The sequence below is a fragment of the Sardina pilchardus genome, chromosome 11 (genome assembly GCF_963854185.1).
Source record: "Sardina pilchardus chromosome 11, fSarPil1.1, whole genome shotgun sequence".
Lineage (NCBI taxonomy): Eukaryota > Metazoa > Chordata > Actinopteri > Clupeiformes > Clupeidae > Sardina > Sardina pilchardus.
The window spans coordinates 7,044,322-7,059,934 of NC_085004.1; the positions used below are offsets into that span (position 1 = coordinate 7,044,322).

General features: G+C 44.7%; 2 protein-coding genes across 3 annotated transcripts in view; one reads left to right on the forward strand and one right to left on the reverse strand.

Moving 5' to 3' along the window:
- LOC134095347 (cytochrome c oxidase assembly protein COX18, mitochondrial) overlaps positions 1 to 965 on the reverse strand; it is a 10,954-nt gene extending 9,989 nt beyond the window's left edge. For both annotated transcript variants that reach the window (XR_009940560.1, XM_062548813.1), the window contains exons 1-2: positions 863 to 965; positions 1 to 216 (exon numbers count right to left, since the gene is read on the reverse strand). The exon at positions 1 to 216 is cut by the window's left edge and continues 168 nt beyond it. Coding sequence is in view for 1 of the 2 variants with exons in the window: in XM_062548813.1 (XP_062404797.1) it covers positions 1 to 204 (204 nt within the window). In the remaining variant the exon portion in view is untranslated. The remainder of the gene's footprint in view (positions 217 to 862) is intronic.
- A 4,964-nt stretch (positions 966 to 5,929) lies between these two features.
- Positions 5,930 to 13,764, forward strand: grhpra (glyoxylate reductase/hydroxypyruvate reductase a). The gene is made up of 9 exons (XM_062548816.1): positions 5,930 to 6,249; positions 6,594 to 6,724; positions 7,069 to 7,141; positions 7,264 to 7,380; positions 8,393 to 8,481; positions 9,964 to 10,065; positions 10,771 to 10,906; positions 11,243 to 11,373; positions 12,885 to 13,764. Exons 1-9 carry the CDS (start codon positions 6,164 to 6,166, stop codon positions 13,004 to 13,006), a joined length of 987 nt encoding a protein of 328 aa, XP_062404800.1. The 5' UTR covers positions 5,930 to 6,163; the 3' UTR covers positions 13,007 to 13,764.
- The last annotated feature ends 1,849 nt before the right edge of the window (positions 13,765 to 15,613 follow it).

The window sequence follows — 15,613 nt, forward strand, 5'->3', positions numbered from 1 at the left end:
ATACCAGCCTCCCGTTTCCGTGGATACGCTACGGCGGGACGCCAGGGACACGCTGGACACAGGGGGCGGGGTCTGGAGGAAGGCCGGCCGCCCTCTTGATTGGGGGAGGTGCCATGCTGTGGTGTCCAATGAGAGAGGAGCGCAGGAGATACCTGACGACGACAGTCGCACACACACACGTGCCACAGCACCGAGTGGCAGCATCCTGGACACAATCTGCACACACAAATACACACACACACACACACACAAATACACACAGACACACACAAGAGAGCATGCATTTGACAACACGTTTTCTCTCTCTCTCTCTCTCTCCCTCATACACACACATACTGAAGGACACTCTTTCTAACACCATCACTTAACACACAGACTCTGACTGGTCTGCATGGAATAACAGGTGTCACCTCTCTGAAGGTGTCTTGCACAAACAGACCGGCTACGCCACCTAGTGGCAACATGTAGCGTTCGAACGGATCCCTCATAATGTGATTTTCCGCCTGTCAAATTAGCAAAATAACACAAGGACTAGCGCCTATACAGTGGGTAGCCTATACAAATCACTGTCATTTAGTTACTCCCATGTTGCGATTACTTTGAAGAGACCGATACATAGGTGAACACTTCCCTGATGAGCAGTCTGAATAAGATCCTCAGACAGCTCACCGGATTTGGCGATCAAGGCAAACTTTGGCAAATGGTAACTCGTTGGCTAGCCAAATATGTGGATAGACTCGTTCACCTCAAAAGAGCAGTTCTTTTGAGATCAGAGGGATAGGCTACAAGCTCGACATATTAACTGGCCTCTTGTTCTGGATCGCGTTATTTCTGAAATTACTAGTCAAAACGATATTCTTACCGTGCCAATACAAACTTCGTTGACAACACAATTATCCTACACGTCAATGAAAAAGCATGGAATCAATGACACCCAAAACACCACAGACAGTAGCCAAACAGAACAGTCATTTTCTTCTTTATTTATTGACAGATCACGTCGTTCATTTGCTGCTTACTGCCACCTATTGTACAGGAGTGGGTAGCGTGTTTCAGAAAAAACGTTTTTTTCTAGGATAGGCCAAAGCCATCGATAGCTATTCAATCAAAAAAATATATATATATATAAACAATAAATAAGAACATTCAAATACTACTAATATTGACAATGATAACAATAATATAAATGAAACAATGATTAAGCTCCTCTTACTAAAGACACTAGAAAAAATATATTTTTGAGGAATATAAATAAGGCTCTGCAGCTAAAAAAATTAAGACATATTGAAATGTACCTTTGTATCTTATTAGGCTACTTATGCAATATTTAAAAGGGATAAACCAAACGTCATGCTAATTTATGGACCCTGTAACTGTATATCCAAGAAATCATATTATTTTCCTGCAATATTTATGGATATGTTTGTTACATTTATGTCAGTAATTGGAATACCAGTTAGTGAGAGTTTAGGGAAGGTAAAATTAGGTGAATTATAGCTTCGGTATTTGTAACTGTAACAACTCAGGAGGCTGCAAGGAGAAGAGCATGCACATATTGAACTCCCTTAGACATTCTGTGGGTTTATTGGTGCCTTCATGCCACATCGGATATTCAGAAATTCCGACCTCCGATAGAGGAAAAATAACTTTATATACATAACTATAAGATAACATTTGGCGAATGGGAATGAGACCTGTTTAAGGCATCATAATGCGAAAAGTACTATGACACATATCTTGATTTGTGTTTATGGGGAATTCCAGTTATCTGTTGCCTTGTGATGTATAATGCAATAGAAACACCAAACTGAACATGGCTGCTGATATGAGTTGGTGTTTTCTATATTTATCACAGTTTTACTTTGGCTGGGTGAACTCTGCAAGGCACCGAACCCCTCACTGCTCGCCGAACGCCACTGCTCACTGCTCCGGGTTAGTGTGTGCTTCACCTCACTGTGTGTTCACTGTGTATGTGTGTTCACTCACTAATTGGATTGAGATAATGCAGAGACCGTATTTCCCTCACGGGATCAAAAGAGTATATTTACTATACACTATACTATACGATTCTATACTATACTATACTATACTGATGCTGAAGGCCGCTTCATCAGCGTCTTCATCGGCGTCTTCACTGGAGTCCCTGAGTGCATGATGCCTGGCTGCCGCGGTCCTACCCATTTTTCCAAGGATGGCAGAAGATGGGGGAGTGCCGTCTGCTGGGGCATAGTGCATGGCAGGAGAGGATGGGGGAGTATGCTGGGGGATAGTGCATGCAGGAGAAGATGGGGGAGTATGCTGGGGATAGTGCATATGGCAGGAGAAGATGGGGGAGTATGCTGGGGATAGTGCATACATGGCAGGAGAAGATGGGGGAGTGTCGTCTGCTGGGGCGTACTGCTCACATCGGTCAGGTGTTCCACTTCATCATCACCCCCAGCATGACAACGGGGTGCTCACAGGTGCTGACCTTCACCGTAACACCGCCACCGGTGGAATCATCATTGAGCAGGCGTTTGGGAGGATGAAGTGCAAGAAGATGCGTATGGGAAACAGAACAGCTACACCATGGGTGGCTCTCAACATCTCTCCTCGATCCTCGATGCTCGATCCTCGAGGGGCGTTCTCACTGATCTACAGTATAACTAACATAGACTATCCCATTGCTGTCGCCCCATCATTCACCCCGACCAGTCCACCACGGCTGAAGTGCCCTTGAGCAAGGCACCTAACCCCTCACTGCTCCCCGAGCGCCGCTGGTTGGGCAGGCAGCTCACTGCTCTGGGTTGTGTGATTCACCTCACTGTGTGTTCACTGTGTGCTGTGTGTTCACTAATTCGGTTAAATTGGGTTAAATGCAGAGAACTGAATTTCCCTCACGGGATCAAAAAAGTATATATTCTATTCTATTCTATTCTATTCTATTCTATTCTTTATGTACATCAGTGAGGATCGAGGACGGGAGGGAGGGAGGGTGTATAAAAGAGCAAATGAGACACCCTATCACTGTGGTGAAGATCCTAATTGGCTGTATGACACCTGCACATCTGTGCCCAATTAGGTGCCTCGATGGGATGTGATATGGACTGTGTCTGAATCATAAGTACACACGCTGGGCAGCGTGCATTTCCCGGAAGTTACGTCAGAATAGACTGTCTGAAAGTCAAGCGCTCTCACTAGATGGTTACTTCGTTTGGCGTGATTTCCAAGCGTGCATCGATGCATCTTTTTTGGCCAGATATCTTATAATCCATTGCGCAGCGCAGGTCAAGCTCCACACCCCCCTCCCCACAAACTAGGTGATGGCAACTAGTTTGTGCTGTCCAAATGTAGGGACGCATACTGAGGAGCAAGCTAACTGAGACGCTACTGGAAAGAACGGTACTATCCAGCGTGCGCCCTAGACTTTTGGACACGGCCGAGCACTCAGATGGATATCCAGGAGAGGAAGATGCCAACAAGTACGAAATGGTGTTCCAGTCATTTTTTTTGCAAAATCAGGGACTCCACCGAGTTAAATAGATGCCTCTACTTCCCATGTTCTGCCTTGTATTATATGACGTATATTGCTGACACTATTCCTGTTTTTTGAAATAAAAGTGTTTATACGTTAAAATGAATGTTTCTTCATTTAAAACTGCAGTACAAAGGTACAGTATACAATGTCATTGAAGAATCAGATAAAATGTAAGTGAATGTGTGTGTGAAAAGGGCACATTCCAGACTGTGAGCCATATTCTCAGCTGTTTGCACTTGTAATCGCTTAGAGGCAGATAAGCACTTAAGTCAGTGTCTGCATAAGAAAAGGTCACATACCAGACTCAATGGGCCATATACTGTACAGGTATTTGTGCAAGAGGCACACACATCCCAGAGGTTACAGAGAGGTGCTTTAGGAGGATATTCATAAGAGCATGACTAAAAAAGTCCACACACTGGAGCTCCAATGGAATCAATGTATCTATCACCACAGGTAACGTCTTGTGCCAACTTGCCCTTCCTCACACATTGAGAAAGACGAGCTGGTGAGGGATCTCTGACACACGGCACTGACAATGCTGGGCTGCAGGGAGGTGAGGGAGCCCAGTCCACTGTGTTGAGGTGAGGGAGCCCAGTCAGCTGTGTTGAGGTGAGGGAGCCCAGTCAGCTGTGTTGAGGTGAGGGAGCCCAGTCAGCTGTGTTGTGTTGAGCACTGTGTTGAGGTGAGGGAGCCCAGTCAGCTGTGTTGAGGTGAGGGAGCCCAGTCCACTGTTTTGAGGTGAGGGAGCCCAGTCAGCTGTGTTGAGGTGAGGAAGCCCAGTCCACTGTGTTGTGTTGAGCCCAGTCAGCTGTGTTGTGTTGAGCCAAGTCCACTGTGTTGAGGTGAGGGAGCCCAGTCCACTGTGTTGAGGTGAGGGATCCCAGTCAGCTGTGTTGAGGGAGCCAAGTACATTGAGGGAGTCCAGTACACTGTGTTGAGGGAGCCCAGTCCACTGTGTTGCTGAGTGAGGGTTATTGGACAACAGGTGGTTCCCTCCAAGCAGTTCGTTGAGGAAGACTAATGAAAAACTTGAGTTGCACTTGAATTTGAAGGGGCGTATCTCGGTTAAGTGATCTGGGAGATTTCCCACTTTTTATTTATTTATTTTTAATTGGATCAATTGAAGTGTACAATATACAATACAAGCTACACCAGGGGGTGTACATTACAAAAATAATAGAGATAATATAATAAAATAAGACATCAAAACCACTTTGAAGTCTCAGTCTTCTTATTATTACTGATATAAATTGTTGTTATAGGGCCTATTGTTTAACATCTAATATTGATATTACATTCTGTAAAATCGTTTCTTTTATTATTATTTTGAAACATAGACTTATGATAGTATTATCAACAAATTAGTGGCAATAGATTGATAGGCAAGATTATAGGCAATCTGCTTTCATAAAAAAAAAAAAAAAAAAAAAAGAAGACATTTTCCCATTTCAACCTAAATTCTGAATTAATGGAATCAATGATAAGACGAGTAGGGCTACTTTTACTTCACAAACGTTTTGAGTAAGGGCAAAGCCAAAATAAATGGTTGACATTTCCGGACATTTCCCACTTTCCAACTCGGACGATGCAGCCACTGATCTATAAAGAATACCTGGATAGAGCATCTACGTCAAAATTCTGAAGCCTACATGGGGGCGGCCATTATGGGACCACTTGCCATAGGAATGCATTGACAGTAAAAGACAGTAAAAGAATGTTGCCGTTCTGCAACAATGGAATTGGAACACCACGCCGCCATTATGGGACCACTCGGGACAGTTCCATTGGCTTCATTGTTGATGGGTCAGCAACAATGAGATAGTCTATCCAGGGATTCTTTATAGACCCCTTCACAACGGATAAACATTCGGAGTGGCGTGACGTCAGTGGCGGCAGAAAAGTTAGACGGCCATTGAAAAGCACTAGTAATGCGGCTAAAATTAGTCCGTAATTAACCTTTGATGAAATGGCTAACGATATAAAACAGTATGTACATACACTCAGTGTACGGGATTGGGAGGATTATTTGAAAAAACTTTGAAAAAACGTACGTTATCAGGTGGGATCATTCTGACAGATCCCCATTCTAAGTGAATGGAAAGAAGACGTAGCAAGATTGCCCTCCGTTGAATGGCCAGATATTTATAATTACGTTATTGAAAAACCGAGCGTATACAGTAAGGAGAAGTGGCGGGTGTATAGATCATTGGATATATAACTATGTCCCAAATGGTCATGTCTAAGATTTACAATACAATGACATATCGGAGGAGTTTAGCGTTGTCGCTGATGGCAGTTGATGGTTGTTTTGCCGCCAGCGAACGTAGTGACGTAGGCTCAGCAGGGGTCTATAGATCAGTGGATGCAGCACTCTGACGTCATTCCAATGCGCCAACAGATCACCCGACGACGACCACAGCGACACGTCATACGAATGGGGACTTCAGTCAAACGACTGGCTTCGATTAACCGTAACTTTCCAGGCTCTTCTGGTGCTGTTTTTACACACTACCATTAGCTTGACCTTTTCGACTAAGAGCCTGACTGTGCTTGCATGGTGCGGCTGTGAAAGTCGGGCAAAGTTGTAGGCTACTTCGTCATCATTTTCATTTGAGCTGTCATTGAGAATTTTGCAGAAGAAGAATGCAAGGTGCACAGCAGCTCATGAAGGTGTTCGTGACCAGGCGTATTCCACAGGAGGGGATGAAAATACTTAAACAAGCGGGAGTGTATGCAACTTTCTTTTCCTTCCTTTTGCAATTTATGTGAGAATCATCAAGGCATTGCTCATGCACGCCCTGCTTGCTCGCTCGCAGTGGAGAAAGTAGCCGAGAAGCGTAGCCTGCAGCAGTTTTACCGTTGTCAGTGCACGTAAAGACACTGGACACCTGCAGAGCGTGCGTAATATACCTATCTGTCCAACTGTTTGACCTTTTTTTAAAGATATATTAGCCTACTTGGCTGCAAGGCATGCACGAACACATTGGAAAGTTATTTTAAACGTGTGTGTGTTTATGTGTGTTTTCGTCCCTGCATGATTTCATGTGTCCCTCGTTGTCGCCATGGTACCCAGGTGTAACCTTTCCGTGTGGGACTCTGACGAGCCCGTGCCCCGCGCTGATCTTCTAAACGGCGTGGCCGGTGCGCACGGCCTTGTCTGTCTCCTGTCTGACCGGATTGATGCGGAGGTTCTTGATGCTGCAGGTAGGGCAGACATCTTATCTACTGTAGGCTATGTCTTTAAAAGTTGTTATTGTGCTGGGTTATTATTTTGACTGATGCTGCAGGTAAGGCAGACATCTTATCTACTGTAGGTCTTTAAAAGCAATGGGCTATTGTGCTGGTTTATTATTTTGACTGATGCAGGGCATATCTTATCTTGGTCTATTGCTGTTGTGCTGGATTATCTTGAATTAACATATGAGCAAAGAATGGTCCAGTTGACACTCAAACTAGGTTTTGGCAACATAAAATGAAAACTGTCAAGTGAATAATAGACAATAACAATAACAAAACGGATGGGTTAATGTTGCTGTCATGTCCTGCAGGTCCCAACTTGAAGGTGATCAGCACCATGTCTGTGGGGTTTGACCATCTCTCTATTGACGAAATCAAGAAGCGGTATGTGCTCCATATGTGACTCTGTGATACTTAAGCACGTGCAGTACCATATTGATTCCATCAGCCATGCTATGAATAGGCTGATGATTCACACTCTAATGTCATGACTCCCCGTGCCACAGGGGGATTCGAGTTGGCTACACTCCAGATGTCCTCACTGATGCCACCGCCGAGCTCACCGTCGCTCTGCTCCTGGCTACTGCCCGCCGGCTACCTGAGGGGGTGAACGAGGTCAAAAGGTCAGCCTACATCTATGCGTCCGTCCCGTCTCAGGGCCAACAGTGTTGTGACTCCTCTCTGTGCTCTGACTGGAGTAGTGACTCTTGGCTCTTGATATGCACGATGTTTTAACTGCAGCAGTGACTCTTGCTCTTGATATGCACGATGTTTTTACTGCAGCAGTGACCCTTGGCTCTTGATATGCATGATGTTTTTTACTGCAGCATTGCAAGTCGTTCATGCGGTGGTTTGTTCTGTTAGTCGAGTGTAGCAGGGCCTTTAAAGGGGAAGTTCAAATCTGCATCTGCATCTGCATCTGGGCCCCTCTCATTTGTCTTTTTTATCTATCCTCCCTTCCTTCCTCGGTCCTCGTTCCCACTGATCTATAAAGAATGATGGGGTGGAAACAATGGGATAGTCTATCCAGTGTTCTTTATAGATCAGTGGGAGCCAGCCGGAGGACCAAGGAAGGAAGGAAGGGAGGATAGATAAAAAGACGGATGAGAAGAGCCCATGGTGTCTAGGTCAGTGAAGTAGGGCCTTTAAAGGGGAGGTTCAGCTCTATGTTATCCTCAATTACAGAGTGAACTCGGATGGGAAGCACCACAGCAGCTAAATGAAGTTCCTTTGATTAGCATGTAGGATTACAATACTTTGATTAGTATATAGGATTATAATAACTCATTCAACTTTGGGACAATTTCACTCTCCCTGGTGGAAGCTGGTTATCACGGAACCATGGATTTGTTTCCAGGTGTGGCCTACTCACACAGAACTAACATTTTGATACCGCTATGATGTGCCGCATTAATTGACACACACCCTCCACAAGAGCCTATCAGTGTTCACTCGTTTAGAACACACGACCACTTAACGGTGATTGGTTTTGTTTAATCTCCGTGTGAACGCGCAAACGGAGTGGAAGTGGCGAGGGCGAAGTGTAGTGTTGCACAAGGCAATCTGTGTCCAGTTCAGTCCTCCTCTGTGTCTCCTCTGTGTCGTCCTGACCTTCTGTGTGTGTTCCCTCTGCAGTGGGGGCTGGAGCACATGGAAGCCTCTGTGGCTGTGTGGATACGGCCTCTCTGGCTCCACAGTGGGCGTCATTGGACTGGGCCGCATAGGTAAGAGTTGCAGCTAGTGAATGTGTTTTTATACTATAGAATTAAAATGCTGTTATTTAAATACTGGAATTTAGCCTCCTTTTGGTTTACACACGGCCACTGTGTGAGTAAGGCAAATGGCTGACTAGTGTTTGTAGCAAGCACAGATTCTAGAGCAGAGCGCTCTATCAATCATCCCTCAGTCATGTCTGACTGGTAGTCAGTGTGATTGACAGTGTTGTGTTGTTGTGAAGGCTTGGCCATAGCCAAACGCCTGGGGCCTGTACTACGAAGCGGGGTTACTGGCTTAGCTGGGTAACTTCGAGAGTAAGTTGATCACGTGTGGCGTAACTTCCCGGTTAACCCGTACTACGAAAGGTGGATAGGTTTTAACCTAGGTATGCTGCCATGGCAATTTACGCTGCATCTCAAACCTGCTCCGAGCAGGTTATGATCTTGGTTAACCCGAGGTTTGCGGTTTACCACACCCCACAATGTCGACGTAGGCTACTTGGAAGATACATTATTGGAGCGCAAATTGTAAGCGCCTCTCTTCGCAAGGCGAGAGTTTTTAAAGACCGCCAGAATCTTTCTCCATATAATATTCTCTATGAAAGATAGCCTATACATTCTCAGCCGAGGGAATTCGTTGCATTTGTCAACTGATCGAGGCAAAGTGGAGGCTATAAGCATTGGCAATATAACATATTTTCATAATTAAGAAATATTAATGCAAGCTATAACTAGGCCTATAAAGTAAACCTTCTGAATGTTCTTGAGTTTCATTTTCACCTGCTGCCAGCGGCACTGCTGTTGCATCTAAAATGTTCACAGGATAGGCATACACTAAATCAGTCAATGGGGCTAAACATTCAATTATCCTTTATTAATATTTATTAATATACATGGCATGAATTGTGTTGCATCTGTAGGACTCTTATGAACTCAAAATGTATTTATTTCAACACATTTCAGACATTCCGCAAGCTATTAATCCTCCGTAACACATAGGCTATTTAAGGAACATGAAATAAAACTTTACTTTCATATATCCGATCTGCAATAGCCTACGTTGCCAACAGCCTTGTCTTGCTTTGTTTGCTGCCGACGTATTTGATGTAGCCTATCGTAAAGTGGGTTTTAATTCCTCGCAACTTTTTTATAATCATTGCTCATTCCTTATGCGTAAAATAGCGTGATCGCGTCATCATTAAAAGTGGTGATTTTGCGCTGCAACCCGCCCATTTTATGTGAACGCGCACCAACTCCGATGAGGTTAACCCCAGTTCAACAAATCAACTTCTTACTCAGCGTCGTAGTACCGATTAGCACCAATGAAGATAACCAGGTTTTGTCAACCCCGGTTTAGCAAAGTAACCCTGGGTTACATCTGGGTAGGTTGAGCTCCCTTCGTAGTACAGGCCCCTGATGTGCTGTGTTGTGTTGTTGTGAAGGCTTGGCCATAGCCAAATGCCTGATGTGCTGTATTGTGTTGTTGTGAAGGCTTGGCCATAGCCAAACGCCTGATGCCTTTTGGGGTGAAGAAGCTGCTGTACACTGGACGAGGGGCCAAGCCCGAGGCTAAAGAAGTGGGCGGGGAATTCGGTAAGTTGGGAAAGGATTCCGCTGGGAACATCCAGCAATGGCCTGGGCAGAGTGCATGGTTGTTTTTGTCTTCCGCAATGTTTTTTATGATTGACCATGTCAGACTAGACAATCATAGAAACATAAGTTCTTGCTGCCTCTTGGTGGGGAGATTGGCCACTTTACAAGATCATGTAGCCTAATGTAGCCTATTCTAGCTTACTGTAGCCTATTGTAGCCTACACTTTGCATGCAGTCATAGTGTCAGTGTCAACGCTGGAGTCGCAGGAGATTCCACAAAAAGTCTGACATCCTAGACTTTTGGTCGTGGAGTTGTGGAATGTTGCATTGCAAGACCCACTCCTCCTTCGGGATCATTCCTGACATTTCATATTCGAGTATGACTCTGGAAACTTGTTGTCTACGGTGGCAAAATGGGGCTGAAATGGTGTTATCTGCACAGGCCATGAGATGGTTGCATTACAAAACAGGAAAGGTAGTGAAGAGAGAGGAAGTAGTGTAAGGAAACAGGAAGCCATGTCAGAGGACGGTGATGCTGCAGTTTACATATATGTGTATGAGTGTGCACTATATACTGTATGGGCCGTATGCACTGCACACACACCATGTATGTGTATGAGTGTGCACTATATTATATACTGTATGGGTCGTATGCACTGCACACACACCATGGTGACCGTGTGTCTCTGCCTGTCCTGTCCTCAGTGCCTCTGGACGCGCTGGTGTCCCAGAGTGACTTCGTGGTCGTCTCGTGCTCCCTCACTCCGGCCACTCAGGGCCTGTGTGACAAAGCCTTCTTCAGCAAGATGAAGAAGACTGCCGTCTTCATCAACACCAGCAGGTAACCGTCAACTCAGATGGGCCAGTGGACTTATCAGTGAGTGGGGTGTGGGGTGTGTGTTGTGGGGTGTTCGGTTGTGGGTTATTGTGGGTTGTGTTGGGTTGTGTTGGGTTGTGTTGGGTTGTTAGGTTGTGGGTTGTGGGGCAGTAAGGTTGTGGGGGTGTGGGGTTGTGGGTTATTGGGTTTTGAGGTGTGGGATGGCTAGGGGTGTGTGTGTGGGGGGGTGTGACTTGTGGCTTGTATGTTGTGGGGTGTGTGTTGTGGGATGACAAGGGGTGTGTGTGGGGGTGTGGCAGTAGGGTTGTGGGGTTGTAAAGGGTTTTGTGCGCCCCCTAGAGGTGCGGTGGTGAACCAGGAGGACCTCCATGAGGCTCTCTCCAGCGGGACGATTGCTGCAGCTGGTCTGGATGTGACCACACCTGAGCCCCTGCCCACGGATCACCCCCTTCTGACCCTCAACAACTGCGGTAAGAACCCTCCATCACCCCCTTCTGACCCTCAACAACTGCGGTAAGAGCCCTCCATCACCCCCTACTGACCCTTAGCAACTGCGGTAAGAACCCTCCATCACCTCTTACTGACCCTTAGCAACCGTGGTAAGAAGCCTCCATCAGCCTCCATTGCATTATGTTTAACATAGAACTCTAAATCAGCATCATTATTAAGGGCTTGTCTCAATTCTCATCTTCCCCTAGATATTTGCCCTAACCCTAGGTTTTGCGTATTCCCGTTTAGGGTTAGGGTGTCCCGTTACTTTAGGGAGCAAGTGGAAGTGCTATTTCCCTTAAATCCACCCTAACATTATAGTGGGCTCCGATGCAGGCTTAAAACGAAGTGGAAGATGAAATGAACGAGATGGCAGACATCGCTGGAAAGCGAAAGTGAAACTTAACTTCGCTATAAGTATATTTTCGCAAATAAGCATGTTAAAATTTCGAAATATGTTGAAATACGTTACTTTAAAGACAGTTGTTTCTGTTTGTCGAGTTTTGAACACTAATGCGAGAAAATATGTTAAGAAGCTATATGACGATGATATCTCCTGAGTGCTTCGAGAGAGTCTGCCCATCAAATATACATCTGATCTGGTAGTTTTGTCAATATTCAGGATGTTCGTTCCGGTGTTCACATGAACACGAATATCCCAGATTTCAATCAGACGTAGATAAACCAACACAGCCCTGGCATTTCATAGGAAAGATCTTCACCCCCACCTCCCTCGTCCAGGGGACTACTACTGTCGAGGGCAGTCAAAACTAAGTGGAAGATTTAAGTGGGGAGAATGGGACCGGCCCTAAGAGTCTCCCTCCTTGATCCTCACATCCTTACCTCTGTTAAAGATGATTTTTTACACAGTCAATAACAACCCGCAACACCCAAAACAACACTCAGTCTCACACACACACACTGACACACACACACAAATACATACACACAAAACGACAACAACAGCAAACATATGCTCTACATTGTTATCATGATTCTATGTGGAAACATAGTGTGTTTAGAGTGCAAAAAGAACTAGAAAAGCACTCAGAGAGCGCAGACCTCCGCCTGTATTGTTCCTCCTAGGTTGTCATGTGGACCTAAACTAATCAGATTGCCACCACATGGCCATACCATGCCATTACACCACTAACCGAAAAACATAAACGGTTCCAGAATCCGGACGATGTTACGAATCACTCACAAAAACTAATCGCTTCTTCCTTGGGTCATTTCTGACATTCCCTGAAAATTTCATCGAAATCTTTCCATCACTTTTTTTTGTTATCTTGCTAACAAACAGACAAACAGACAGACAGACAAACAAACAGACAGACTAACAAACGCCGGTCCCCGATGAAAACATAACCTCCTTGGCGGAGGTAATAAGTACTGTATCATTGTGATCATGGTTCAATGTGGAAACACTGGTGTGTTGATATTTATGTACTCTCTCTCTCTCTCTCTCTCTCTCTGTTCTTGGTCCTACAAGTGATCCTGCCTCATATTGGGAGTGCCACCTATGCCACCCGTGGCATCATGGCAGAGCTGACGGCCAACAACCTACTGGCAGGTCTCACGGGTGCTGCCATGCCCACCGAACTGAAGATCTAGTGTCTGGTACTTCCCCTTCATCGGGCCACTAGCCAGTCAAAGCAGTAGCATCTGTTTGCTGAGCAGTGGCCTCTGTTTGCTGAGGCAAACCTGAATGCCTGGACCTCGATATTAGGGTCTGTTTAGAACATGTCTTTTGGAAAGATAATTCTTTAACTTGAAAGCCTAGAAACCTGGAAATTAAACTAAAGCTAACAATGTTTCAGATAACCAATATTTTTGATCTCTTGATATGGGCCTTAATTAGTTTATTTGCGCAAAGTGGTGGCATCTTGCGTTGTTGATCTTGAAGATGTTTGTTGTTGATGTTGATTTCATAAGAAGCACTTCCCTCCATGGTAGCTGTTGTTCCTGTGTGCTGTAAACATGGTGCAGGTGCAGAAGTGCCACTCACTGTGACGTCACTACAGTAGCCGTGGCCTAACCCTAACTGAGGACAACACTACAGTAGCCGTGTCCGAACCCTAACTGTAAAGAACTTGAAGAAAGACGAGTATGGCAGCAGCACCAATACACTCCTTGTGCCTTGTCACTCCCCTCTGCACGTACAGCTTTTTTTGTAGAGCTCAAATAGAAGCATTTCAACATTTAAACATTTCTCTCACAGTTTACCTGTACAGCAAGATTCTAAAAAGCGCTGATAAATGTCTTAGCCAAGGGATTGTTCTGTGAATGTCATGTCAAGCAACTAAGCCATGCTTTCACTGTTGTTGCCTCTGATCTGCTTTGTCAGGGAAGTAAATAAACTTAATGAGATTTCCCACTAGGCCAATCGTATGTGATCTTGAATTTCCCCTTGAGGATCAATAAAGTATCTATCTATACGTAGGCAGGTAGAGAAGGCATAAAGCTGTGCAGTTTTAGTTTTAACCAGCAGAGGGCAGCAGTGTCCCAGGAATTGTTGACAAAAATTCAGTAAGTTCACGATGAGGAAGGGAAAAAAACATTGACACTCCCAATGTTGTTCTTGACTATGAGTCCATGTTGAAGTTAGTTTTACTTTGCCTATGAGTTCAAATAATAGGTGAGTGCAGATGCATATGCGTTATACTCTGCTAGTCCAAAAGAGGTTTTAACAGAGACACTTATATATGAGGAGACACTGCACTGGAATTGCAATGCATGGGGTAACTTCGTAACGCAAAGATGGCGGGTGTTTACGCCGGTTTGGACATGTCCCGCCTCTTCCAGTGCCGTTACTCCAATCATTTTGCCGATCCGATGCGCAGTCCAAGATTACCAGTAAGAAAAATGCTTTTTAAGCGTTAATTTAATACAAAACCACCAAACCTTTTCATTTTAGTCTGATTTTCATTGTGATTTCAAACATGTGATTTTTATGTCCCTTACACCTCTGAACATGGACATCCAGCTCTCTCCCCATTCATTTAGAAAGGGCCTGGTCTTGTTCCGGTCAAACTCGCTGCCCAACCCCATGGCCAATATGGCTGCTGAGTGACCTGACTTGCTTTAAAAAGACTTTGCTTTAAATAAGCAAGATTTAGTGGAATCCTTCTGTTCCATACACGGATGTCTCGCAGGCAAACAGATTCCTTCAAATGCGCCACTGACTGTCAAAATGGCAATGCGCTGTGTGAAGTTGCTCTGCTTGCTGTTGAAGGGAATGACAGATGTTACTCTCAGTTTAAAAGATGTTACGCCCAAAACACATACATACACACTGAGGAAGGCAGAACACCGAAAAGCGTCTGTGGAATAATGGTGATTATTTATGCATAGTGCAGCCTTTTTTCCTGTTTTTCAATTGTAGCTTATAATTTGGTCAGCACTCTAAAAATATTATAACTCTTGAGTGAAGCCTACTCCTACCGAACGCCCAAAACACACCCATGATGGCTGATTAAGTGTCAGGAAAATCTTCCCGATAGTAAGTCACAAGAACCACAACACGTAGTACGTTTACTCTTGGCAGAGAGGAGAGAGTGCCCAGAAAGGAGAATTCTCCTTTCTGCAAAGCAGTCTCTGACTTTCTCCTCGCTGCGCAAGTCTTTTTATTCAGCGGAGTGTGGCTCATCAGTTACAGTATACAATCAGTGGTTACAACAGCTGTTTACCAGACACTTCTTGCAGTGAGTTCCTCTTTAAATTTTGAAATCTGCACACTGAACTTTTCTTGGTGTGAACTTGACTAGGACATTTTGTGTCTGCAGATTTAGGTGTCGGCGGTCAAGGGTCACTTTATGTCTACAGCAACTTGCAAGCACACATACAACAATGATAATAATGTTTTCCATCACATTAAGAAACAGATGAACAACCCTTTTGAACAGTGTACCCAAAATCACGACGAATGTGGACTGGACAAAGTCCCAATCACACACCCCTGGTCAGAATGCAGACCTTAGAATAAGTTCATGTTTTGCTACAAGCTGTATCATCTCTAATAGAAACAATATAATTTTTCTGAATGCTCAAGTGTAATGCATATTAAATGTCAGCCTGTGCTAGTGTCGTAATCTAATCTAGACTAATACATCTGAAAGTACAGATGTATTAGAGTCAGAGGAATGACTGGACAACAGGGGTGAAACTGGCTTTGATGGAGTCTGGACCTCATGGCCACACACACTATACTAAAGAGTATTT

Coding starts and splice junctions, on each gene's coding strand:
- grhpra (XM_062548816.1), top strand. CDS start 6,164: ATGCAAGGTGCACAGCAGCTCATGAAGGTGTTCGTGACCAGGCGTATT. Junction 6,725..7,068: donor GGAGGTTCTTGATGCTGCAG/GTAGGGCAGACA, acceptor CATGTCCTGCAG/GTCCCAACTTGAAGGTGATC. Junction 10,066..10,770: donor AGAAGTGGGCGGGGAATTCG/GTAAGTTGGGAA, acceptor TCCTGTCCTCAG/TGCCTCTGGACGCGCTGGTG.